General features: G+C 41.6%; 1 protein-coding gene across 1 annotated transcript in view; it reads right to left on the bottom strand.

The window, feature by feature from the left end:
• Positions 1–26955, bottom strand: part of LOC126281860 (uncharacterized) — an 83745-nt gene extending 56790 nt beyond the window's left edge. Inside the window, exons 1-2 of the mRNA XM_049981124.1 lie at positions 26804–26955; positions 16311–16518 (exon numbers count right to left, since the gene is read on the bottom strand). Coding sequence (XP_049837081.1) covers positions 16311–16518; positions 26804–26950 — 355 coding nt within the window. The 5' untranslated portion in view covers positions 26951–26955. The remainder of the gene's footprint in view (positions 1–16310; positions 16519–26803) is intronic.
• Positions 26956–27288: the final 333 nt, after the last annotated feature.

Below are 27288 nucleotides of genomic sequence, written 5' to 3'. Positions count from 1 at the left end.
TCGAATTGTGGTGCTACAGAAGAATGCTGAAGATTAGAAGGGTAGATCACATAACTAATGATGAGGTAATGAATAGGATTGGGGAGAAGAGGAGTTTGTGGCACAACTTGACCAGAAGAAGGGATCGGTTGGTAGGACATGTTCTGAAGCATCAAGGGATCACCAATTTAGTACTGGAGGGCAGCGTGGAGGGTAAAAATCGTAGAGGGAGACCAAGAGATGAATACACTAAGCAGATTCAGAGGGATGCAGGCTGCAGTACGTACTGAGAGATGAAGGAGCTTGCACAGGATAGAGTAGCATGGAGAGCTGCATCAAACCAGTCTCAGGACTGAAGAACACAACAACAACAACAGCAATAATACAAGAGACATTTCAGAGGCTAGAGCCTATTCCATATTCCATGGGAAAAATCACAACAGTCATAATTAATAAGATAAAATATCAAAATTAAGTCCGTTTAAGAATTCACAAGAAAGTGGGCATCATTTCTGTCGCATTTAACAGGAAAGAGGAAACTGGAAATGAATATAATGGGAATGTAAGGTAAACTGCTGTCATATTGGCCGAAGAGAATTGTTTCAGTGCATACATATAAGCTAGATTAATTTATTGACTATTTGGGATGTGTGGAAGGAGTGAGAACCAAATACACATTAACAAGCCCTCTGACCAGAATGTTAACAACTGGTCAGATCTATGTAAATGTTCTGAAATCGGAAGTTCGCAAAATGAACGGTAATTATCGCGGTAGAAGCGGCAGACGATGAGATCTACCATCACCTTGATTTAATAATTTTAATGAAGAGAGGCATAGTAATTTTGTACATTTTAGACAAACTGGAGAGCACAACACGATTCATAATAATGGAAAATAGTACACTGAGAGAGACAAACTACGAGGACGTACTGAAAATAGCCTACCCCTGAATTTCTACATAGAAACTTTTAAAGCTTCTTAAATAAAACAAACGTTTTTGACACTTTACATCTTTGTTCTTCGTGTACAAATATTTATTTCTCAACATAGTCACTCTGGCGACGATCACATTTCTCCCAACGAGAGACCAGTTGGTGATACCGTCACTATAGAATGTTGGACTTTGTTGTCTGAATCACGACCTCACCTCTGCTTGCACCATCCCATCACTATCAAACTGAAGTCCTCGAAGGTGTTCTTTAAACTTTGGAATCAGTCGAGACTGTATGGAGCATAATCGATGACAGTGAAGCCAAGGCACTGGATTGTTGGAGATATCGCAACGCTTGTGTGATCTGACATTGTCGTGCGGAAGGAGAGGATGCTGTGTATGTGGACGAACTCTTATAATTCGAAACTCGATTACAGCTTGCTGTACACACTGCAATTCGGAGGCCTTTAGCGACAGAGGACTGCAAATATGTAGACATGAAGAATAAAGATGCAGAATGTTAATAACGTTTGCCTTGTTTAAAAAGCTTCAAGAGTTTTCATATAAAAATACGGAGCCAATACTTTTCAGCTCCACCTCATAAGTCCCATCTGTGAGGAAACCGCTGCTGGCCAGACGGTGATAGGAGTACAGCCAATAATGATTCAACAGAACTAACTAACCACAACATTAAAAGAGAAAAGTATGGTTGCAGGTCATTAATGTCGACTCGAATCAAGAATTTACTTGACCAACTCACTTTTTGTTGACTCTATATTAATCACTGTAGAAAAATGAGATCAGCTCAATAATAACAACATACAATAGTAATATATAGTAAACAATAGTAAATATAGTAATATAATACTAATATAGTAATACAATATATATAGTATGTAATATAATAACAATATATAATATAATAGTAACAATAACAATGTATCCGAGCTAGTCGGCGGTCGCTGAACATTGTTTGTAGGAAAATCACGCCATGGAGTATGAATGCACGAGTATTCTGGTACAGACGTCGAGATACTGGAACAGCGTCGTTAGAGAGGCCATCGAAATTCGCACCAATGACGACCTCATAAACCGTGACTGTGGCTATAATCTTAGCAAGGCTTGGGAACCAGCGATTGGGTTAATCAAGAGTAAATCGAGCAAAGGTATAGTTGTGACGACCACGGCGGACAGAGCCATCACTCCGACGTCATCTCAGACGCCGTCGCAAACTGTTACACCGCGATCTCCGTGCCAGCACGTTCACAGGAGCTCAATCCGTCAGTTCACCTGACCAATTATAATGCTAATAATGTGGTAGAAGTTCCAGAAAGCTGTTTGAAATAGGTCATGATGAGAACGAAGTGGATGCCTGTACATTTAATAACAATCACGAATTGCAAGCTACTTGAAGAAGCAGATTCAGTATGGAAAAACTCTGATGAAGAAAAGTTAATAGATAATAAGGCCACTGAGTGTTAAGAAATCAAGGAACCAGTAAGCAGCAAAGATCTGTCGGAAGAAGTACAGGCAGATGATTATTTTGATGGGATGTGGCAAAGCAACGACATTGCTCTAACGTAACAGGAAGTGTTGAAAATTTTTAGCTGATACTAAGTGAAATAATTATTACCCGTGGTCTAGGGGTAGAGTCCTTGATTAGTAATCAAAACGTCCTTGGTCCAGTGTTAAAGTCCCACCCCTCCTTAAATTTTGATTAATAATCAGCATTGGCGGCCGAAGACTTCCGATATAAGAAGTCACTGTCATTCTATCAACAGCCTTGTCAAAGAGGGTGGAAGAGCGGACAGAGGTTCTCTTGTCCTATGGGTGGGAAACAGTCCCTGAAGGCGGAAGAATCGGCCATGAACAACGGCACGAAGATGCAAAGGCAATGGAAACCACTGCATTAAAGACACGTAACGTGCATCCACATAAAATTTGGCCTGTAATGGAAAGAGTGTCATGATCTCTCCAGTGGCAAAAGATTCCAGAATAGTGCCCCATTCGGATCTCATGGAGGAGACTGCCATGGGGAGGTGATCATAAGAAAAACATTCAATAATCAATGAGTCGGGGCATGGGATGTCAGAAGCTTGAACATGGTAGGAAAAGTAGAAAATCTGAAAAGGGAAATGCAAAGACTCAATCTAGGTACAGCACCGGTCAGTGAAATGACATGGAAAGAGGACAAGGATTTCTGGTCAGATAAGTATAGGGTAACATTAATTTGCAGCAGAAAATGGTATCACGGGAGTGGGATTCCTTATGAATAGGAAGGTAGGGCAAAGGGTGGGTTACTGTGAACAGTTCACTGATAGGGTTGTTCTGGTTGTTCTTATCAAAATTGGCAGCAAACCAATACCGACAACGATAGTTCAGGTATCTATGCCGACGTTGCAAGCTCAAGATGAAGAGATAGAGAAGGTATATAAGGATATTGAAAAGATAATACACTACGTAAAGGAAGACGAAAATCTTTCATGGGGGACTGGAATACAGTTGTAGGGGGAGTAGAAGAAAAGGTTACAGGACAAGGAATGAGACAGGAGAAAGACTAACTGAGTTCTGTAATAAATTTCAGCTAGTAATGGCGAACACTCTGTTCAAAAATCACAAGAGGAGAAGGTATACTTGGAGAAGACAAGGCGATACGAGAAGATGTTAGTTAGATTACGTCATGGTCAGACAGAAATTCCGAAATCAGATTCTGGATTGTAAGGCGTACCCAGGAGCAGATATAGACTGAGATCACAATGTAGCAGTGATGAAGAGCAGACTGAAGTTTAAGACATTAGTCAGGAAGAATCAATATCCAAAGAAGTGGAATACGGCAGTACTAGGGAATGACGAGATACGCGTGAAGCTCTCTTAAGATAAAGCAATAAGGAATAGCTCATTAGGTAGAAAAAAAACTGAAGAGGAACGGACATTTCTAAAGGGGGCCTCACAGAAGTTGTGAAGAAAAACATAGGTACAAAGAAGGTAACGGCGAAGAAAGCATGGGTAACAGAAGATATACTTCAGTCGATCAGTGAAAGAAGGAAGTACAAAAATGTTCCGGGAAACTCGAGAATACGTAAATACGAGTCGCTGAGAAATGAAATAAATAGGAAGTGCAGGGAAGCTAAGACGAAATGGCTGCATGAAAAGTGTGAAGAAATCGAAAAATAAATGATTGTCGGGATAGACAGATACAGCATACAGGCAAGTCAAAACAACCTTCGGTGACATTAAAAGAAAAGGTGGTAACATGAGTGCAACGGGAATTCCACTGTTAAATGCAGAGGAGATAGCGGATAGGTGGAAAGAATATATTGAAAGCCTCTATGAGGGGGAAGATTTGTCTGATGTGACAGAAGAAGAAACAGGAGTCGATTTAGAAGAGGTAGGGGAGCCACTATTAGAATCAGAATTTAAAAGAGGTTTGTAGGAATTAAGATCAAATAAGGCAGAATGGATAGATAACATTCCATCAGAATTTCTAAAATCATTGGAGGAAGTGGCAACAAAACGGGGATTCACGTTGGCGTGTAGGATGTATGAATCTCGCGACATATCATCTGACTTTCGGAAAAATATCATCCACACAATTCCGAAGACTGCAAGAGCTGACATGTGCGAGAATTATCGCACAATCAGCTTAACAGCTCATGCATACAAGAATAACATATAGCAAAATTGAAAAGAAAACTGGGGATGTGCTAGATGACGATCAGTTAAGCTTTAGAAAAAGTAAAGACACCAGAGAGGCAATTCTAGCTTGCGGTTGGTAACGGAAGCAAGACTAAAGCAAAATCAAGACACGTTCATAGGATTTGTTGACCTGGAAAAAGCATTCGACGATGTAAAATTCTACAAGATCCAAGAGGGAATTATAAAAGTGGACGACCAAGAACAAAGTGCTCGGATTAAAAAGGGTGTAAGACAGGGATGCAGCCTTTCGCCCCTACTGTTCAATCTGTACATCGAAGAAGCAATGATGAAAATAAAAGAAAGGTTTAGGTTTGGAATTAAAATTCAAGATGCAAGGATGTCAGTGATACGATTTGCTGATGACATTGCTATCCTGACTGAAAGTGAAGAAGAATGACATATTCTGCTAAGCGGTATAAACAATCTAATGAGTATAGAATATGGATTGGGATAAAATCGCAGGAAGACGAAAGTAATGAGAAGTAGCAGAAATGAGAACAGCGAGTAACTTATCTTCATGATTGATGGTCACGAAGTAGATGAAGTTATGGAATAATGAAACACGGATTGTGGGAAAACCAGAACAGAAGAGAATCGAAGCATTTGAGATGTGCTGCTGCAGACAAATGTCGATAATTAGGTGGACTGGTAAGGTAAGGGATGAGGAGGTTCTATGCAGAATCGGAGAGAAAAGGAATATATGGAAAACACTACATGTAGAAGGGACAGAACGAGAGAACATCTGTTAAGAGATCAGGGAATGACTTCCATGGTACTATAGGGAGCTGTAGAGGTCAAAAACTGTTGAGAAAGGCAGGGATTGGAATACATCCAGCAAATAACTGAGGACGTACGTTGCAAGTGCTATTCGGAGATGAAAAGGTTGGCACAGGAGAGGAATTCTCATCAAACCAGTCAGAAGACTGATGACCCAAAAAACAAAAAACAACAAAAAGCAAACAAATGGTAGGGAAATTTCAAGTGTTGTGACTTGAAGTTAGTTTACAGGTTATGAAAGGCAGCTGTTGGAATGAATATTTAAATCTTGTTACTTGCTATTAATAGAGGTCATTTTGTCTGGAGACAGATGGAGCACTATTTAGTAGATGAATGTCTGAAAGTAAGTGTACTAGATAAGATAAGCCACCCTATTAGAAATTGAAGTGTATCAGGAGATGTTTTGTGTCTTCTCGTCTGTAGTATTGTAGCGAGTGCTTATAACAAACAGTTTTTGATTTCATTCCAAACAAAAAAAGTTAGCAGTAATGCCAGTGAAGGGATTTCGAATAGTATATGCTACAGGAAAACAGTTTGTCTTGTAAAGGCCGAGGCCTTAGAGCAACGCAGTTATTGATTATTAATTTTTAATTAATTGATTATTGTAGCAAAGAGAATAATGCATGGACTAAGTAAACAGTTTGCATACATGTGTCTATAAGTATGTTACATGAGGAATAAGTTATCATCGTAAAAATATGGTTACGACAGAACGGGCCCGCAGAATAGTTAAGTGATAGATAAATGAAGTCTGTTACTATAAGATTTAAATTTATTTGTTTTATATTAGTGTAAAAGGAGAGAAGAAGTGGCTTCAGGAACATACTACAGATATTGATAAAATGAGAAAAGTAAGGAAATGTAGCAGAGAGAAGTAGTGTTTAATTCCCTATCTTCTTAGAGGAAAGAAAATTTAATGCAGAAATTTGGAGAAGAATAGCAGGTACAGACACAAATGAAAACAGAGATGAATGAAAAGGGATAGACTGATATCAAGTAAAAATGTTTAAAGGTAGTAAAGGTAGAAAAGGTATAGGCAGATATCAAGCAACAATGTTTAAACGTAGTAATTACAGCTGTTGATTAAGAGCTTAATCATTCAACGTAACTACTAAGGAAAAACAGTATTAGTAAATAATTAATCCGTTTCCAGAATGAGATTTTCACTCTGCAGCGGAGTGTGCGCTGATATGAAACTTCCTGGCAGATTATAACTGTGTACCCGACCGAGACTGGAACTCGGGACCTTTGCCTTTCGCGGGCAAGTGCTCTACCAACTGAGCTACCGAAGCACGACTCACGTTCGGTACTCACAGCTTTACTTCTGCTTGCCTTCTTTTTCAATTAATCCGTTTTCTGAGAAATACCGGTGTGAAGAGAAGAAATTCACAGAACCTGCTCGAGCTTGAAAAATTTCAGAAACACTCTGAATCATCTAACACAATACAAAAGAGACAGATAATGTGGTAGAATTTACCAACTGTGACATTAGAAAGCTGGAAAGAAACAAGTAATGAAAGAAGGGCGGATTGTCAGAGTAAAAACTGAAAGGTACTAGTATCATGAATAGATAAATAAAAATATTTTTGTTTTATTTACTAACACTGTATTTTGAATACGAGATATTTAATTGCATTGTAAAATTACGACGCGAATAGGTTAGTCATTGATGTAATGAGACTTTTAACTCCTTTCGTATTACTATAATTATGATATTCAGGTGATGTGTTGTGAATTGCCTTTCTTGAACATAACGCAAGTCGACTCGGTATTATTTATCAAGAGGCTAATAGAGATACATGTATATATAACTATCTGCTGTAAAATGAAGAGAGGCTTGATGTTATCTGTACATGTTAATCTTCCAAACCTATGAAGACTCCTTCATTGTTCCTAAGGTAATCAAAAATGTGACCATAAAGACACCAACCATGGTGCCTACATTTAGTGAAATGTAAGTGCTCAGTGTAGGGAGCAAGATTTTTTTACAGCTTCTAAAGACTTCAGAAACCAAAGGTAAATAAAAAGCTGTCTCTCCTGTTGCGAAAGATGGCAAAAGGAAGAATGTTTCTTGGTTTTGTAAATATTATTCATGTTTGTATGTAAATTTGCTAAATTGTTAAATATGATTTGAAATTGAACTTGTAAAGGGTAGTAGTAGAGTGTTTGTTGAATAAGTGTAACAAAAATGATTCTCTTGTTTGTTACGAAATATCTTGATGAATTTCAAATTTCAAATTGATGTAAAGCTACAACTGCTTTCAAAAATAAGGTTTAATTTTCAATAATTTTAGTACAAAAGCAAAAAAGGCGTCTTCTGAAGAAGCAAGTGCTTTTGGATGGATAGTAACAATGCCGAGATAGAGAGAGAGAGAGAGAGAGAGAGCGAGAGAGAGAGAGAGAGTTCCCTAATCTACCTACCCTCTCTCGAGGTCATATTGAGGGTGTCTTGGCCACCTACCAGCAGACAAAGCATTGCACAACTATATAACACAGAAATTAAGTATTGTTAGAATTTCATAATTTGTTTATAGGATAGTGTAGAATGATGTAGATGTAAGAGATACTAAGTTTGAGAAATCGATATTTTTCGTTATCTTTACAGGCGGCAAGGGAAAAGAGCTTAAAACCTGGCATTTCCGGAATATATGTATTTTGACATAAAATGTGCTGTAAATTGCATGGGTGAAATTTTCTTTAATATTTACTTTGATGGAATTTTGAAAGGCACGTCAATATAATACAAGTGACAGTTCAGATGCTACAGTTCACTCAAGATTGCGTAGGAAAAATCGTAATAGTTATAATTAATAAGAAACGAAATTAAAATTATGGTGAAATGTTTTTGTAACTTAACTTTATAATACGAAAAATTACAGAGGCCATACGTTCGCATTTAAAGAAGTTATTAATTATTCAATACGCAGAGAGAATGCTTTCTGAACACGGAGGAAAGGGCGCTGACGTTTCAGAGGTGAGTGTTCCGCCGGCGGTCCGCTACGGTCGGCACCGCAGCGCCGAAGGCATCCGTGAAACTCCCTCCCTCTGCTGGAATGCGTTGTGATGTAACGTGTAACGGGGAGTGCGAGTCGTCAAATGGCTGTGGATGGACACTTAGGTGATACCGAGGAACTAAGATCGCGCATTTATACAACAGGCGTTCAGTAAGTAATGCAACACATTCTTTTCTGAAATCAGATTGCTTTTATTCAGGATTCCAATGCACCGTATCATTGCCCTCTCTTGGCTACAAAATCCTATTTTTCAACATAATCTGCGTTCAATGCGACAGCCTTACACCACCTTACTGGGAGGGCATGTATGCCCGCATGGTAGCACTCAGTTGTTCGCTATCCGAGTCAACATCTTGCTGCACCAGTGGCCTCTCCATCATCCACGTACTGCTTTCCTGCGGAAGGTGCGAGCTCCTGGATGTAGGGTGGACAACGAAAAACAGTCTAATGAAGTTCTGTGAGCTGCACTCGGTTGCACAGACTTGTGTCAGGCTTTGCGCTGTCATGGAAAAGGAGAAGTTCGTTCATTATTTTATGGCGTCGAACAAGCTGAAGTCATTTCTTCAATTTCCTTATGGAAGTTGTTATCTGCCTATCATCTAGAACGAGAGTGTCCGCACGTTCCAATATTGCAGGAGTCGCATCTGTGTGCGGCCGGCCGGCATACGGGGGATCGGACGGAATGGTTAAGTGAATGATAAATGAAACCTGTTACTGTAAGATCTAAATTTATTAATTATATATTAATATAAAAGGAGAGAAGAAGTGGCCTGAGGAACAACCACAGATATTGATAAAAGTGAGAAAAGAAAGAAAATGTAGAAGAGAGAAGCAGTTGCAATTCTCTATCTTCCTCGAGGAAAGGAAACATCATGCAGAAATTTGGAGCACAATAATAGATACAGACCGGTTTGTGCCACTTATTGCGATGATGATAGATGCCTTGCCTAACGTCTCAACGTTCTTTTGTTCACTGCCAGGTCTTCGTAGACACTCTGTAAGCGCCTATGAATATATGAAATGTTTTGTCTTTCCCCCACACCAATCTCAGTGACAGCTGTGTGCTTGGAAAACCCCTCCGTTACAGACGCCATTTTGAAGGCTACGTATAACGACGTCACCTATCGGAACTTCACGAAACTATAGGGACTAAGCGAGAATATTCCATGATTTCCCAGAACAAATTCGGCATTTTTTCAACAAAAATTGACCGAAAAGAAAAATGTGTTCCATTACTTATTGAGCACCCCTCGTAGAACTGGTAAAAGTGAACTTCCTCCAGAATTTCAGTATTCAAAAAGCATATTTTGTTTCGATCTAAACAATTTGTGCACACCATCGTACCATAAATCCGTGAGCATAGAAATGTACTACTTTTAAGTAGTCAACAATTATTAATTTAAACACTTTTTTTCAGAATGATTATTTACAAATAGGGAACTGGCTAGTGCTGAGAAAATTATTGCAAACTGACGTGGTTTATAAGAATGTACGTCTATGTGAAACATCCTCGTTCTGTCCTTACTTGTAGCAATCCAGGACAAGTGGGAAAGTAAGTTGTGAGTATCAGATTTTAGGTTACTCTCTGAATATTCATCAAAGTAATATACAAGCTCTGGAAAGAGAAGATGAAAAAAGAGAGACAACCAGCCACAAAAACTGAACACCTCCCCTCCCCGCTCCCTTCCAAAACGGCAACCCCACCACACAACAAACAATATTACTAGTGAAATACTAGTTACAAAATCCATCAATAAACCCACATGGGACCTTAAGATAACAAACAGAACACAATATGCCCTGGAAGTGAAGGGCGATCTCCGCTGGAAACTCCCAAAGGCAGAAGAACACTGAAAGACATTACATCAGCTTCAATAAGAAACACTCTTACACCTTCATGATAATGAAAGAGATATTGATACCGACTAATAGTTAGGGCTATGCTATACACAAAAAGACATCAAACAAGCAACTCATTTTCACTGAAACTCCTCACCAGAAAGCATGTCCTTACAATATTTACGGACTGAAAAGGTCGATAACAGATGACAGATCATCTTAGAGAACACTCATCAATCACGGTCAAATCCTGACGTAACTGACAGCAGTTTGAGTGTTGCAATCAGACGAAAATACCGTAGTTTGCTGGGTACCGTTCTGTCCCTACATCTTGATGTTCGAAGCTGCGACGGAATTAAGAAATGGAATTATGCCATATTAACTTGAAATACCTGGGCTAACAGGACAGAGAAGATGAGGTTATATTTGTGGAAAGGGGCCAAAATAAGTTACTGTCAGTTGCACTCAACATATAAAATTTATTTGTTAAAAGTTACAATCGCACAAGCAAGAACCAAAACTCAAGGTTTTAACGAAAGACCTTTGATTTAATTTAGATCGGCTGAAGTCCACATCGAAAATCCAAGGCACAAGGACTAAGCAAGGAACTGAGGTACAGGAGTTCTTCTGGAGGATTAACTTCTCAAGAATTTTTTTTATCTTCAATATAAACAGGCCGAAAGCATTAGCTTAATATTTTTCCACAGAACCCGCTGAAGGCCACACATTAATCAAGAACAGTGTTACGGCTTAAGGCAGAGACAAAGATTTTTAGTGTTAATCTAAATTCGCTGAAAACTCGGCTGAAGGCCGCATATCAACAAAACAATTTAAAGGCTTAAGGCCTAGGGAGAAGAGCTTTCAATTTGAAAAGGCTAAAGGCCTTATCTTAAAATATTTCGTGTAAATCTCGGCTGCAGGCCTCACACTAAGGAATAACAATCTTATGTTATTAAGGGCAAGACAAGGATTTTGAATTTTTAATTTAAGGGAGATTAAAACTTGGCTGAAGACCACACACCATGCAGAAAACAATTTTACGAGTTAAGGCCTAAAGGGAAGAGCTTCTAATTTTCAACTAACATAGGCTTAAGGCTTTATCCTAAAATGCTTCACATAAAACTAAGGCCACATATTAAACCCAAACAATCTCACAGTTTAAATTCCAGACAAAGAAATTTCCAATTTTTGATTTAAGCTGGAACACTCTGCTATAGGCCACTTACAAACTAGAAAATATTTCTTACGGCTTAAGGCCTACACGAAATTTTTCAACCTTTGATTTGAAAATGCTAAAAACTCGGCTGAAGGCCACATACCAACTTGAAACAAATTTACGGCTCAAGGCCTGGACACAAGGAATTTTCAGTTTTAATTTTGAAAGGCTGAAACTTGATTGAAGGCCACATACCAAACAAGAAACAATTTTTTTACGGCTTAATTTGCAGTTTTAATAAGCTAAAACTTGGCTGAAGGCCACACAGAGTACTTTAAAAAGGAAATCGCTGTGTAAAACACAAGGAGCGGCACTCAGAAGGTTCCAATGGTCGGAATAGGAATGTAACACTAACGCACGTTTAGATGAGACAGGCAGTCAGACTGACAACCCCTTAATCAGAAGGCAACCCAACTGAAAGCCAGTCGACGATCCAACCAACAAGAACAGTTCTGCTCTACCCGACCAGCAAAACGAAAACAAGATATCAATAGCACAACGTTCTGGATACTGGTGCCCAATCCAGCCAAGTCACGATAAACGCCCAAAACTACCAACAACACCTAGCTGTCGAACTAAACGCCTTGCTGGACAGCATCAACACGACGAGGAAAATACACTGCCGAAAACTAGGTCAACGCCCAGGGCAGGTATTCGGAACGTCAACGGCAACAAGGCAGAAGATACCGCTGGTACACTTCATTAATGAAGGAATCAATTAAATTAAGTTAAACACCACACAGGAAAATGGCTGCAATTCTAGGCGACTTCAATGGACACACGTTGTTGCTCGTTGGAACCTCCCAGAAAGCGACAACCAGGATCAAACGAAGAGATGTGATAGCAGTTGAGGCTTGATAGTAGGTTAAGTGAGCACTCAACTTTAGTGTCCAGGATCGGTGGGCGACGAACTTCGTAGCCCTCGAAAGAAGCGCGCGTGCACGCCGCCAGCAGCTCTGGCCTGACAGCGCTCCATGGAGGCTTCGTCGTTGCTCTGCCCCCCGCGTGACTGCTATGGTCGCAGGTTCGAATCCTGCCCCGGGCATGGATGTGTGTGCTGTCCTTAGTTAGGATTACGTAGTTCTAAGTTCTAGGGGACTGATGACCACAGATGTTAAGTCCCATAGTGCTCAGAGCCGTTTGAACCATTTTTTTGCTCTGCCTCAACCGACCGACTGCCACACACAGCATACCCAGAAAATATCCCCGCCACACCAAAGATGGTTCAAATGGCTCTAAGCACTATGGGACTTAACATTGGAGGTCATCAGTCCCATAGACTTAGAACTACTTAAACCTAACTAACCTACGGACATCACACACATCCATGTCCGAGGCAGGATTCGAACCTGCGACCATAGCAGCAGTGCGGTTCCGGACAGAAGTGTCTAGAACAGCTCGGTCACAGCAGCCAGCTAGTACAGAAGTACTAGTATCGATTCACGCTGCTGCTGCCACTCACGGAGAGAAGACAGCAACGTTATGGTGGTAACCGCAGACGAAATAAGACACCACTGGACTGCAAACAACGATAAAAAACAAGGCATGACGCGAGCCAGCCACGGCTCGCAACTTTTGTAGGATATCCGTCAGAACTGACGATGTGTTTCTCGGCAAAAATAAATTATCCTTAGCATTATAGTTGAAAATATCATTCCCCTTCAGTTACCACTGTCTGAATTGGTTTAGAAAGAAACGTCGGCATACATGCTTACCTCTATTCCGTTCATGGGAAATTGTAAGACACTGTGTGCCAGACCGAGATTCTAACTCAAATTCCTACTTAGTTGGGCTTTTAAATCGTAGTCTTCCTATAATAGTTCTTATAAGCTAGTGGTCTGAAAAGTTCGGATTCAGAGTAGTTCTGCTGTCTTCTTTGAGACTTGATATCAATCCAGTTCACCTCTCCAACAGCCATTGTATAAAACCTTGTAAAACAAATTTGCGTACTGGTTGTTTCTTTAATTCGATTTAACTGTTTTTGGCGTGCACATGCATTATTAATTGCATCATCCGGTCAATTTTTGTTATTATCTTAACTTGTACCATTTTGTATTATCAGTCGTGAGAATTTACTAGAATATCTTTTTTTAATTTTTTATGAAAATTGGTTCAGATGGCTTTGAGCACTATGGGACTCAACTGATGTGATCATCAGTCCCCTAGAACTACTTAAACCTAACTAACCTAAGGACATCACACACATCCATGCCCGAGGCATGATTCGAACCTGCGACCGTAGCAGTCGCACGGTTCCGGACTGCGCGCCTAGAACCGCAAGACCACCGCGGCCGGCATGTATGAAAATTCTCACCTCATATTATAACGAATTACATGAAATGAACTAAATAAAAAAATAACAGTCGAAGGTTAGTTCATAGGAAACGACACCACTGATCCCCATTGAAAGAGCATTTAGGCCCCTTTCGAGTGCTGTAGATGTTACCAGGGGCTCACTTATTTTCCACCACTACGTAAGTCATGGCAGTGGGGTGGGGTGCATGAGCCAGTCGGTTGTATACTGACAGCGCTGTAAGACGTCACAAAATGACAGTGAATGAACTTGCCGGATATGTTAGTGTATCTATGTGGGTTGTCCAACATCTCTAGAAGGAATTGTCGTAGGAACGTCCTAAGAGATAGGAAATGGGGACGAGCGTCACGCCTTTCAATGATAGACTGTTCCAAACACGAGAGGAATTGCTTAGGTCAGTGAAAGCAGGTTCATTTCAACCAGTCATTGAGCAGACATTTCGAAGGCTGCAGCATGCAATGAACATTTGGAATCGGATACCGTGGAAAATATCATTGTTGACAATGCCACACAGTGCTACACATCTTCAGTGGAGACGGACAGTGGCTGACCACGGAGTCGCGATTTGGCCTCTGGTCAACAGATGCAAGGCATTTGAACCACAATGTGTATGGAGGGCGCTTTGGGGCTGTTGACTCACTCAGTTAGTGTTAGCCTAATCCAGGGTGTTTATTTGATTATTTTCGACGAGTAAGTGTTGCTCTCTCTAATCGTCCGTCACGATGCGCATGCTGTGAGCATTCCCAACTTCCAGGATCGTAGCATCCGCTCTTACAGGGCTGCACCAATTCGATGCCTGTTTGACGAGAAACCTATCGCTCTTCGACTGGCCCACAAAATCTCTGGATGCTAATCCAGTAGATCTGTCTGGGTCTGTTTGATACAGCAGGTGACTCATAGTAAACAGCAGCTAATCCAGTAGATCTGTCTGAGTCTGTTTGATACAGCAGGTGACTCATAGTAAACAGCAATCTCCCCAGTTTGGTAGCTGTACGGGATCTGATGAACAAGAAAATGCTTCAACTGGATATGGTGTACCTGAAGAAACTTGTGGACACTCTTCCTTGGCGAACTACACTAATGGCTATTAAAATTGCTACACCACGAAGATGACGTACTACAGGCGCGAAATTTAACCGACAGAAAGAAGATGCTGTGATGTGTAAATGATTACCTTTTCAGAGCGTTCACACAAGGTTGGCGCCGGTGGCGACACCTACAACCTGCTGACATCAGGAAAGTTTCCAACCGATTTCTCATACACAAACAGCAGTTGACCGGCGTTGCCTGGTGAAACGCTGTTGTGATGCCTCGTGTAAGGAGGAGAAATGCGTACCATCACGTTTCCGACTCTGATAAAGGTCGGATTGTAGCCTATCGCGATTGCGGTTTATCGTATCGCGACATTGCTGCTCGCCTTGGTCGAGATCCAATGACTGTTAGCAGAATATGGAATCGGTGGGTTCAGGAGGGTAATACGGAACGCCGTGCTGGATCCCAACGGCCTCGTATCACTAGCAGTGGAGATGACAGGCATCTTATCCACATGGCTGTAACGGATCGTGCAGCCACGTCACGATCCTTCAGTCATCAGATGGGAACGTTTGCAAGAAAACAACCATATGCACGAACAGTTCGATAACATTTCCAGCAGCATGGACTATCAGCTCGGAGACCATGGCTGCGGTTACCCTTGACGCTGCACCACAGGCAGGAGCGCCTGCGATGGTGTACTCAACGACGAACGTGGGTGCACGAATGGCAAATCGTCATTTTTTTTCAGATGAATCCAGGTTCTGTTTACAGCATCATGATGGTCGCATCCGTGTTTGGTAACATCGCGGTGAACGCAAATTGGAATCGTGTATTCATCATCGCCATACTGGCGTCTCACCCAGCGTGATGGTATAGTGTGTCATTGGTTACACGTCTCGGTCACCTATTGTTCGCACTGACGGAACTACGAACAGTGGACGTTACATTTCAGATGTACTACGACCCATGGCTCTACCCTTCATTCGATCCCTGCGAAACCATGCATTTCAGCAGGATAATGCACGACCCCATGTTGCAGGCCCTGTACGGGCCTTTCTGGATACAGAAAATGTTCGACTGCTGCCCTGGCCAGCACTTTCTCGAGATCTCTCACCAATCGGAAACGTCCGGTCAATGGTGGCCGAGCAACTGGCTCGTCACAATACGCCAGTCACTACTCTTAATGAACTGTGGTATCGTGTTGAAGCTGCATGGGCAGCTGTACCTGTACACGCCATCCAAGCTCTGTTTGACTCAATGCCCAGGCGTTCAAGGCCGTTAGTACGGCCAGAGATGGTTGTTCTGAGTACTGATTTCTCACGATCATCTGCATTTCTTCTTGGTGTAGCAATTTTAATGGCCAGTAGTGTATTATTGTCTAGGCTAGAGGCGGTGTTGTACCCATTATCGTGGCTTCTTCTGGGTATAACTAAATTTGTTGTCCAGTGTGGTTGTTTATGAAGGGTGTTACAGTGGTAAGAGCGAGGAAGAGCTAGAGAGATCCATACCGTGAGGCAGTGCCGCGTTGACGACGGCGCAGACGGCTCCCGAGCAGAGCGTGGCCAGCAGGGCTGGGGCGAAGAGCGCCGACCTGCCGACGCAGACGGCCACGGTGTCGCCCTCCCGCAGGCCGGGGACCGCCCCCTGGAGAGCCGACAGCTCCGCCGCCGCCTGCCGCAGCACCCAGTCTGCCCGCGACTCCTGGTCCACCACCACCTGCACCACAATAACACACACATAGTATCATCAGCTGTCCCACCCAGTCACCAACCAACAGCAGGGAACACGCAGCTCGGTGCGCTCCACGCGATCGAGTTTTGTTTATGTTTAGCAGATGGGTATGGTGATTCGTATTGTTTCAAGTGTCTCTCTTACCGTTACAGCTGCAAAGTGCAAACGAACTTCCCTTACCACCAATTATACCCCCAGACAACTCACAGACTATTAATACTGCCCTTCTTGACTGTTATTCAGATTCGTCAGGGATGCTTCAGTAGCCTGTGAAAAATAACATCTTCTATATGGCGGAAGAAACCAAGTAGGATGGTGTCATGTAAAAGCCTCAGCTCTACGTACCACCATCTACTGGCGTGCTGCAGAAACCAGTTAGTATCGCTGCTAGCAAACTTGAAATGTGCAATCAGATATCCAAGTCAATAGCATTCCTACTTAAACTATTTATTTATTTTATTTCTTATTTATTTATTTATTTATTTATTTATTTATTTATTTATTTTTTTGAGATTGCAAAGTGGTCCAAGTAGGGTGTATTCTTTTTACGAGTATTATCTGTGCGATCGTCCATTTTCATCCTTGGGTTTTATAATGTAAGCTGGAAGCTTAACACAGGTTTTTGAAAATGACGCAAGGTTGAAAACGGACGATTGTACAGATAATAAAAAGAATACAGCCTATGTGGACCATGTTTTCATTCTCAAAATTATTTAATTCACTTATTCATTTAACCGGATCTGATTAGCGACATCAGACCTTTTCTTACATCGTACCACGGCTTCACACATATAGTACCTTCTGTATATCATAGGTACCCAAAAAATGATAGTTTTAATACGAAAAATAATATTAAAATGATTTGAGTGTGTATAGTGACAATGTGAGTGTATAGTACTGGCTTTGAACTAATATAGTTAATACTGGCAGTACATCTACTACTACTGCTTCAGCTACCACTAATAATAACAATAATAATAATAATAATAACAGTAATAATAATGGCGAAAATAACAATAACGATTTTGGAAGATATATCAAGATTTTTTTACGAGTAAAAACAGATGTCTAAGTAATAGACGTAATACACACCTCTTATCAGCACACCGAGCACCAGATACGATATTACTCGTGAACTATTGCTTGATCTGATCGGCGCTATCGGGCACCAAAAGATAATAATAAGTGTTCGTAGTGAACATCATTCGGCTTGGGTTCCGATACGTACGGGTAGAATAGGAAGATCGCTTGCGGAAGTAACAGAAGAGGTCGATCTCACAGTACTGAACGATCTAACACCTACTCAGCTCACCAGGCCAGGACCACGTGCCAGAGCGGTGGACATTTCCTTCTCATCGCCTACCATTGCGATAGCTACCACGCGGGAGGTCCTGCTCGGACCATGATAAAAAACACTCCCATTTACAAGTGGAATTCTGCGAGTAGAAAAGCCGAGTGAAAAGCATATCAAGCGAAGGTTCCAGAGAAACTGAAAAACTGTGCTGAAGGCTAAAACACCTGCGAAGTGATGGAAAAAGCAGCCGATACCGCTATCCCACGCTGAACCACGTTCTGCCTGTGCAGCGCACTTTCACAAGTTTGGTGGGATGAAGAGTGTAACCCTGCTATTCCAGAACGGCGGAAAGGATGAAGACTTAAAAGAGAGCACAACATTTGAACGCTATACACAGTTCAGTAGTGTACAAGCGACAGTGAAGCATCTTTTGAAAAGGAAGAAAATGGGCAGCTGGAAAATCCTTTGTGAAAGTCTCAACGAAGCCACTACAGTGATCAAATTTGGAATAAGATGAGTCGTATCCGAAGAACGTGCAATAGGTCTGATACGTTCTTCACGCACTCAGTCGCACGTTTTGACTACCATTTCACATTCGGTCGAGCCAGATTCAGTCGAAGACGATATGGAAAAGAATCTCCATGAGACACTGGCACAGGATGCGAGTACCACTCCCGGACCGGACAACGTATCAGATTCTGTTGTTTCCGCCGATAAGAAAACAACTACTGCACAAATTATAATACATTCACTCATAGTGATATCCCGAAGTTGAAAACTTGACGCATTATGCCTGTTTACAAGAGTAGGAAGCCGCAGGACGAAAGCACATCACAAGACCAATAACAACACCGCCAGGCACCTGCAAAATGTTCGAAAGAACATCAGAATAATTTTCTTCCAAAAGGGCAGCACGGATTTAGAAAGGGGTGATGCATTTATCATTCGCTTATCGTTTTAGTTACTGACTTCCAGACTTTCCTTAGTGGCAACATGTACGTGCTGGCTGTTTATACGGACCTCACCAAAGCCTATGACTGTGTACTCTTCCGACAATTATCATAGCAGATGGAGAAACTTTGCATGCCTAATATGTTTATCCGAAATCTATACCAATTGCTGGATAGCACAGCATTAATTTTACTACAAGCTGAGTGATAAATGTGGCCCTGGAACACGAGCAAAGCTTTGTCGGATTGTTCCATCTTATTTCCACTATTAATTTAATTTTCTACCACAGTGGTGTACATTCACTTCTTCCAAACAGTATCAAAGTGATACCATATGCAGACGGCCTCTTCTTCTACACTACAAGTATAAGCCTCATGGCATTTCAAATTCAGATATATCTTGCTATGGAGAAGTTTCAGTATTAAATGCATCGGAATTTCTTGAAAATATCACCAGCCAAATCCATGGCTTGCGTTTGCACGCGACACAGATCGCAAGCACTAAGAACGACATTACTGGGCTCTTTCCGTATACCATTTTGAACAAGCTGTCCAGTACATTGGTCTCTATTCGACCGGAAGCTCACTTGATTCACGCATGTGCAACACAACCTACAGAAAAGTGAAAAGGTGTCTAATATTATACATTCAATTATGGGAGGTTGATGGGTTGCCGACCCAAGTGTATGACACTTAGGTAACAAAAGTCATGGCATAGCGATATGTATATATACAGATGGCGGTACTACCGCACACACAAAGTATAAAAGTGTAGTGGATTGGTGAAGCTGTCATTTGTACTCAGGTGATTCACGTCGAAAGGTTTACGTCGTGATTCTGGCCGCACGACGAAAATTAAAACACTCTAAACGTGGAATGGTGGATCGAGCTAGACGCGTGGGACATTGCATTTCGGTAGTCGTTAGGGAATTCATTATTCTTCGATCAACAGTTTCAAGAGCGGCCGAGAATACCAAATTTCAGACATCACCTCTCAGCACGGACAACGCAATTGCCGACAGCATTCACTTAATGAACAAGAGCAGCGGCATTTGCGTAGAGTTGTTAGTTCCAATAGATAAGCAACACTGAAAAAGCACAGAAGTCACTATGGGACGAACGTATCCGTTAGGACAGTGCGGCGAAATTTGGCGTCAAAGGGCTTTAGCAGCAGACGACCGACGCGAGTGCCTTTGCCAGTTGCACTACATCGTCTGCAGAGCCTCTCCTTGGCTCGTGTCCATATCGCTTGGACCCTAGACCACTGAAAAACCGTGGCCTCGTCAGATGAGGCCCTGTTTCAACTAGTAACAGCCGATGGTAGGGTTCGATCGTCACTCAGCACGAAGCCATGAACTTATTTTGTCAACAAAGCAATGTGCAAGCTGGTGGTGGATTCACAATGGTGTGCGCTGTGTTTATATTTAATAGACTGGATCCTCCGGTCCAACTGAACTGGAAATGGTTATGTTCGGCTACTTGGAGACGATTGACAGCCATTCACGGACTTCATGTTCTCAAACAAAGATGGAATTTTTAGGCACCATGTCACCGGATCACAATTGTTCGCACTGAAGAACTTTTTAGACGGTTCGAAAGAATGATTTTGTGGCCGCCCAGATCGCCCGATATGAATCTCATCGAACGTTTATGGGATATAATTGAGACGTCAGTTCATGCACAAAACCCTGCAATGGCAACACTTTCGCGATTATGGACCGATACAGAGGCAGCATGCCTCAAAATTTCTGCCGAGGGCTTCCAACAACTAGTTGAATCCACGCCAGGTCCATTTGCTATACTGCACCGGGCAAAAGAAAATCCCACACGATATTAGGAGATATCCCATGACTTTTGTCACCTTAGTGTGTGATTCTATGTCGTACACTAATCCAGGAATATATGGACTACAGCTGCTTCTGCTATGTTTTGGCCGTTGATTCTGCCCTACTAACGCTTGACTATGACAGTACAAAGAGATTAGGTGCTTTTTCGGTGAGCAGTACGAATGTTCTTCCTGTCCAAGCTAATGATTGTCCACTCGAACTCAGACGACAGTACACGAGCTAAAAATATCTACTCAAACGTGCACAATTTGGGCAAGATCCTTTGATTTCGAGAATTCAGGTATTGGTAGATATATGTTTTACTAGTATCTAATGGCTTACAAAGAGAATTCCACCATTAGCGTATGTCGTTTACGATATTTCACCATGGTGTCACCGAACTGAAATAGTTTCGCACCATCTGTTCTTCATGACACATTACAAGATACAAATTTCCTGAACATTTTGGTATACAATACATTAAAATCAGACCATTGTGAGACCTTCAAATAATATTTTGGATGTTGACGTGTGACTATCAAATTTCCCGGCAATGCATATACTGCCACAGTTTAGCATTCATATCTTGGGAACTACACAGTCTATACGGCTGTGAATTACTTTGTTTTGTGCCTACTGCTACGTCTCAGAAGTTGGCATTACGAATAAACAAATCAGTCCTTTGCTTCTGATACTAGTTTTCGTTGAAAGTGTTGTGATTATGCGCTAGTTTTGTAGTAAGCAAACTTTATTGCTTTTTATACGTAAGTAAAATGACTAAGTGTAAAAGTAACTTCAAGAAACGAAAACTTGCGGGTAACATGTGAGACCTTCATTGTCTTCTGAAAAGCCATGTCATGCTTTGTGTCCACCTCCACCAAACACTTGGTGGAAATATAGGCAACCTGAATTTTCTGGCACCCTGCATGAATTTACACATAAAAATTCTTTTCCTTTGGCAATATTGGAGGCAATCGAACCTTTTTACAGAGACTTGGCACATCCTGAGCTACTAAAGAAGTATTTACATGGGAAGACCCAGAATGTGAATGAGTCCTTCAATAATGTTGTGTGATGCTGTGTGCCTAAGAATGTGTTTGTTGGCCTTATGACTCTAGTTAGAAGTGTCTGGTGCTGTAATAACTTTTAATGGTGGGAAATAAGAAAGACTTGAGATTCTGGAGGAGTTAGGAGTATGATTTGGACATAACACAGCTAAAGGACTGCGGGAGCTCGATGAGCTTCGCGTACGTGATGCAGAGTTAGCCGCTCAGCAAATGACAAAAGAAGTAAGAAAGAAAAGGAGGCAAGCACTGGGCTGTTGTGATACTGAAGAACACACAGACTATGGGCCAGGAAAATTCTACTGCATAAAAGACTCAGAAATGGAAGTCTGTATAAGGATTTATAATATAAAAGTTTTTAACCTTAGTATCTCAGAACTACATATTTTGCAGTAAAGGACCAGTTTTCTAAAAAAAGGGCTGATGGTAGAGACATGAAATTTTCACAGCATACTAAGTGTGAGATTCAACTCATATGGAACTAGAATAATTAAAATATCCTGAGTTGTTTTGATTTTGTGTTCAGTTACTTACAACATTCTGTCAAAAATTGAGTGTTTGAAAAAAATAACATGCCCCACAATACAATTTTAGTAATAATTCTAGTTCAGTGTACCTAGAAAGGTGTATTCAATAATTATGGAAAACTGTAAGTTGGTGTCTTAAAAAGTATCCAAGATAATGGGTCACAAAATTCAATAATTTACCATTGGCGGCATAGGACATACAATGTACCTTTAAAAGTTTTCTGATTGGTCAAGGGGCTTCACTTATCAGAGGGAAAGAAAGGGGTGTGTGTGACTTAGGAACGGGGCATGGTTTCCTCTTGATATAGTTCGTCAAACGGCCGGTGTGCATATTTGGTCCTGAGACGGTATTGCACTCCTACTTCCATGTTAATATTTCTCTTTTACAGAAACCATTTTAATGTTATCCTCTCTGTAACGATTATGCTGACTTATTTTGCTGTCCAAATATCAAACGTCATGTGCTCTTTTCCTAATCTAATTCCTTCAGTATCCACCGATTCAGTTCGACTACGTTCCACTGTCTTTGTTTTACTTTTGTTGGCATTCATCTCATAACATGTTTCAAGATAGTATTAGTTCGTTCAACTGATCTCTCAGGTTCCTTCCCGTCTCAGAATTGACATGCCTCTGGCAAACTTCAAATTTTCATTTCTTCTCCGTGATCTTTGATTCCCCCTCCAAATGTCTCATTGCCGACAAACCAGAAAGAGATGGTCATAAGATGCTGAACTGAAGGCAAGTCTGTTTTTAGGAAGTCTCAGGACTGTGAAAGCAAATCAGTCTTGCTATTAGAAAGATATAAAAAGTTTATGAAATGAAAAGATATTTACGAATAAAAACATAGGTTCCCGCATATGTAAATCTTACGTAAAAGAGCTGCTACAATATTACAGTTTTAACGGCTAAATATTGCGTTTAGAAACTACTGACGGGTGTGGCTGCGGATTTCGCATCCTATGAATTTACATTATGATGACTTGCAGAAAAGCACGTAATTAATGTCCACAATTTTTTTAGTTTCAGTGTCATAGTGAACATAAATATTTTAGTTTTTATATCCTTTACTGATTTTTTGTCATCGTGCCTTAAACATCGACACACTTAAGACCAAAAAGCGACGCACCACGGAGTTATCGGAATGGGACCAAAATCGGTGGATACGGTGTACATTTATAAACAAACAAATCATTACAATTTCAGAAAAATTGGAAGATTTAGTCAAGAGAAATAAATCACAATCTGAGCCACCTTGGCCTTGATGCAAGTAGTTAACCGGCTTGGCGTTGATTGACAGAGTTGTTGGACGTCCTCCCTGAGGGATACCGTGCCAAATTCTGGTTGGAGGGCCCCGACCATAATGCGCCAATTGGCGAGAGATCCGGCGACCTTTCTGGGCAAGGAAGGTATCCACGAAGACAAGCAGTATAAACTTGTCACATGTGCGGGTGGGCATTATTTTTCTGAAATGTAAGTCCAGGATGGCTTGCCACGAAGGGCAATGTCGTCGACGTACCGTCATGCTGTAAAGGAGCCCCAGGCCATCAGCCCTGGTCGTCGGGCTTATGGCGGGCGACAATCTGTTTGGTGTCCCACTGTTGTCTGGATCGTCTCCAGACACGTCTTCACCGGCCATCGGGGCTAATCACTGAAGACAATTGTCCTCCAGTCAATGAGGGTTCAGCCGAAACGTGTCTGGAGAACCCCCAGACAGTGACATGATACTAACCTGATTGTCTCCCACCATACGGCTCGACAACTGAGAGTGACGGTCTGGGGCGCCATTTGTTTTCATAGCAGGACAACTATGGTTGTCATTCGCAATATACTTACAGCATAGCGTCAAGTCGACGAAATTCTGCGCACCGTTTTGTAGGCCTCCATGGCTAGCCACCTTGAGTTTAAATTTCAGCTAGATAATGCCCGCCCACACATGGCAAGAGTTTCCTTGTCTACGTGCTTGCCAAACGCTACCTTGGCCAACAGGGTCGTCGGATCCAGAATGAGATTTTCACTCTGCAGCGGAGTGTGCGTTGATATGAAACTTCCTGGCAGATTAAAACTGTGTGCCAGACCGAAACTCGAACTCGGGACCTTTGCCTCTATCGACTGAGCTACCCAAGCACGACTCATGCCCCATCATCACCGCTTCAATTCTACCAGTACGTCGTCTCCTACCTTCCGAGTGTGCTAGTTCTACAGGCGTCGCAGAAAAGCTCCTGTGAAGTTTGGAAGGTAGGAGGCGAAGTATTGGCAGAATTGAAGCTGTGAGGACAGGTGGTGAGTCGTGCGTGGGTAGCTCAATCGGTAGAGCACTTGCCTATGAAAGGCAAAGGTACCGAGTTCGAGTCTCGGTCTGGCACACAGTTTTAATCTGCCAGGATGTTTCAAGGTCGGCGGATGTCTCCCCAACTGACAAAGTTTGTAGCATTATGGTCAGGACCCTCCAACCAGCTCGGGATAATGACACTATAACGCTCCAGTTGGACAGGATTTGGCACGGTATCCCTCAGGGAGGACTTCCAACAAACCTGTCAACTAATACCAAGCCGAATAAGTGGTTGCAGAAGGGCCAGAGGTGGACCAACCCGTTACTGACTTACTGAATTTTTGAAGCTCTTTCTTTAAGAACAAATAATAAAATTTTTCTTAAACTGAAATAATTTGATTGGCTCATGTAACTGAAATAATTTGTTTCTCTTCCATTTACATCACATCCTTCGATTTCTGTCTGATTCGGAAAATTCCATTGTGGTGAGTCTTTTTTATTGCTTTAGAGTATGCATTAATAAATTATGTTAGAGGTCTGAATAAGCGTGTTTTCTTTACAAAGGGTATGTAAAATGGGCAAACGATATATCACTGTTTCCGCGTTTTGAAGACATCATGGAAGTGTTTGAACTTAAGCTTTAATTATTTGCAACTTACAAAATAATAATAAATAATTCTTTGTTATGACGAATGAAAAGAAGTAAGCTTTTGGTTTCGTGTCTCATCTGTGAGGAACTCAGAATGTATGGAGCACAATAGCGAATTGAACGTGGGTATGGTATTAAAATATCCTCACGTCATTTTGGGAAACGATCTAGCTTTCTACGTCTCTAGTGCTATTCAGATGAATTAATTTGTCACGAATAAATTCCATGAATACACTCGGCTAAAATAATCTCCCAGAGATAAAAAAATCCCTCGCAGTTCGAGCCCTGAGATTCAATATAAAAGTTTCTAGTTCTCAGCATCTTGGCTGAACATGTGCGGAGTTAGAAGGAAACAGAGAGAACCAATGGCTGATTGAAGCTGTGGCTTGAAGCTGTGGCCTCGCAGATGTTGGTTAAACCCCTGTATCAAGGGAAACAAAGTATAATGTTTACACTTGTTGCAATTGACTTCGAACTCAGTATTATCATATGAGTCCCAAAGAAGGATATAAAACTGGATTAAAAATTAGTTTTGTTCAGTCTCATACAACTGAGGCGAAGAAAGGCCCGTCAGTGACGAAATAGGTTAAGAAAAGATAAATGGAGAGGAAAATGTACGTTACAACTTCGCCACGTCGTTAGTGACAGAGCACAAGCTTAGCCTCACCAGGCGACGAGAAAGTCGACTTTTGCAGGAATGAACGCAGCAGTCACCTTGTACGATTTCAAGGACTCACGGGCCGGACTGCCAACCAGTTTCTTTTTAAGGGGGATAGGACGTCAAACGGGCCGACTTCGAGAAGGAGAGGCACCATAGGACATTTTAATTTGAACTGTCTATACTTTTACAAATAAATTCATAAAACTTTGTCAGCATGACCATGAAGGATTCAGGATTCACACTCATAGCAGTGGAAGTTCAAAAACACGAAAAAATAATATTTTTTAAACGTGAAATTTCATGATTTTTTTCACTTACTGTTGACTACATTTGTTGCTATAGGTACACTTTGCTTCATAAGTAAGAGAGATTCTTCGATGAATTTTGGACAGCTTATAAACCATACTTACAGGTGTATGAAACTCTAGAATTTATTTAATCCATGGAAAAATGAATGGGCTGTTACGTTTTAAACTTCGTGTTTGGAGAAAACTCGAATTTTATAGTTAATTATCTCAATTTTTACCACAGTTTTCAACAGATTTGGGAAATTCTAGAGTTTCATACACCTGTAAGTATGGTTTGTATACTGTGCAAAATTCATCGAAGTATCTCTCTTACTTATGAAGAAATGTGTACCTACAGCAACAAATGCAGCTAATACCAAGTGAAAGAATGATGAAATTTCACATGTAAAAAAATTTGTTTTGTTATGTTTTTGAACTTCCTCTGTTATGAGTGTGAATCATGAATCCTTCCTGGTCATGCTAACAAAGTTTTATGAATTTATTTGTAAAAGTATAGACAGTGTAAATTAAAATGTCCTGTGGTGCCTCTCCTACTCCAAGTCGACCCGTTTCACGTCCTACCCCCTTAAGAAGACTGCTTGTCAGGTTCACGGGAGTAGCTAATAACCGCATATCCTACAGAAGGGGTTGGGATGGTCCTGAACATTTCGAACAGCACCTAGCACGTTGCTATAACACATGCATTGTCAATACCGGATATACATGTGCACCCATGCACAGACCTGCAGAAGGCGGTCCCCGTGGGAGGTGAGCTTCTGGACGAGGTAGGCCGCCAGCGGCACCTCCGCCCCCGCCACCTCCGCCTCAGTCAGCGGCGGGCCTCTCAGCACCCGCTGGCTGTCCTCCGTGCCGCTCCCGGCCGTGGCCATGCTGGACTACTGGCGGCAGCGCGGGTCTCAAGCAAGTCTCACCAATCGTAGTAGCCTTATCTCGAGCGGTGAACTCCTACACTGATAACTGAGCTTACGTCGACTCACGCACTGGCAGAATTTCTGCACTGTCACGGGTAATGCTTGCTTCTGTGAAAAAGTGAAACAAGTTTCCCGGCTGCTTGGCTTGGACAGAAGTACACGCTACACTACTCCCTGCCCTGACCGTACCTAAAGCGCCGAACTCATCTATTAGTACACATGTGATTCTACCTTACCTTCTCAGTCACAATGGAAGAGATCAGGCGTGATGAAATATTAAGGACGGAAGGGAGTGG

The sequence above is a fragment of the Schistocerca gregaria genome, chromosome 7 (genome assembly GCF_023897955.1).
Source record: "Schistocerca gregaria isolate iqSchGreg1 chromosome 7, iqSchGreg1.2, whole genome shotgun sequence".
Lineage (NCBI taxonomy): Eukaryota > Metazoa > Arthropoda > Insecta > Orthoptera > Acrididae > Schistocerca > Schistocerca gregaria.
This window is presented reverse-complemented; position numbering and strand designations above follow the sequence as displayed.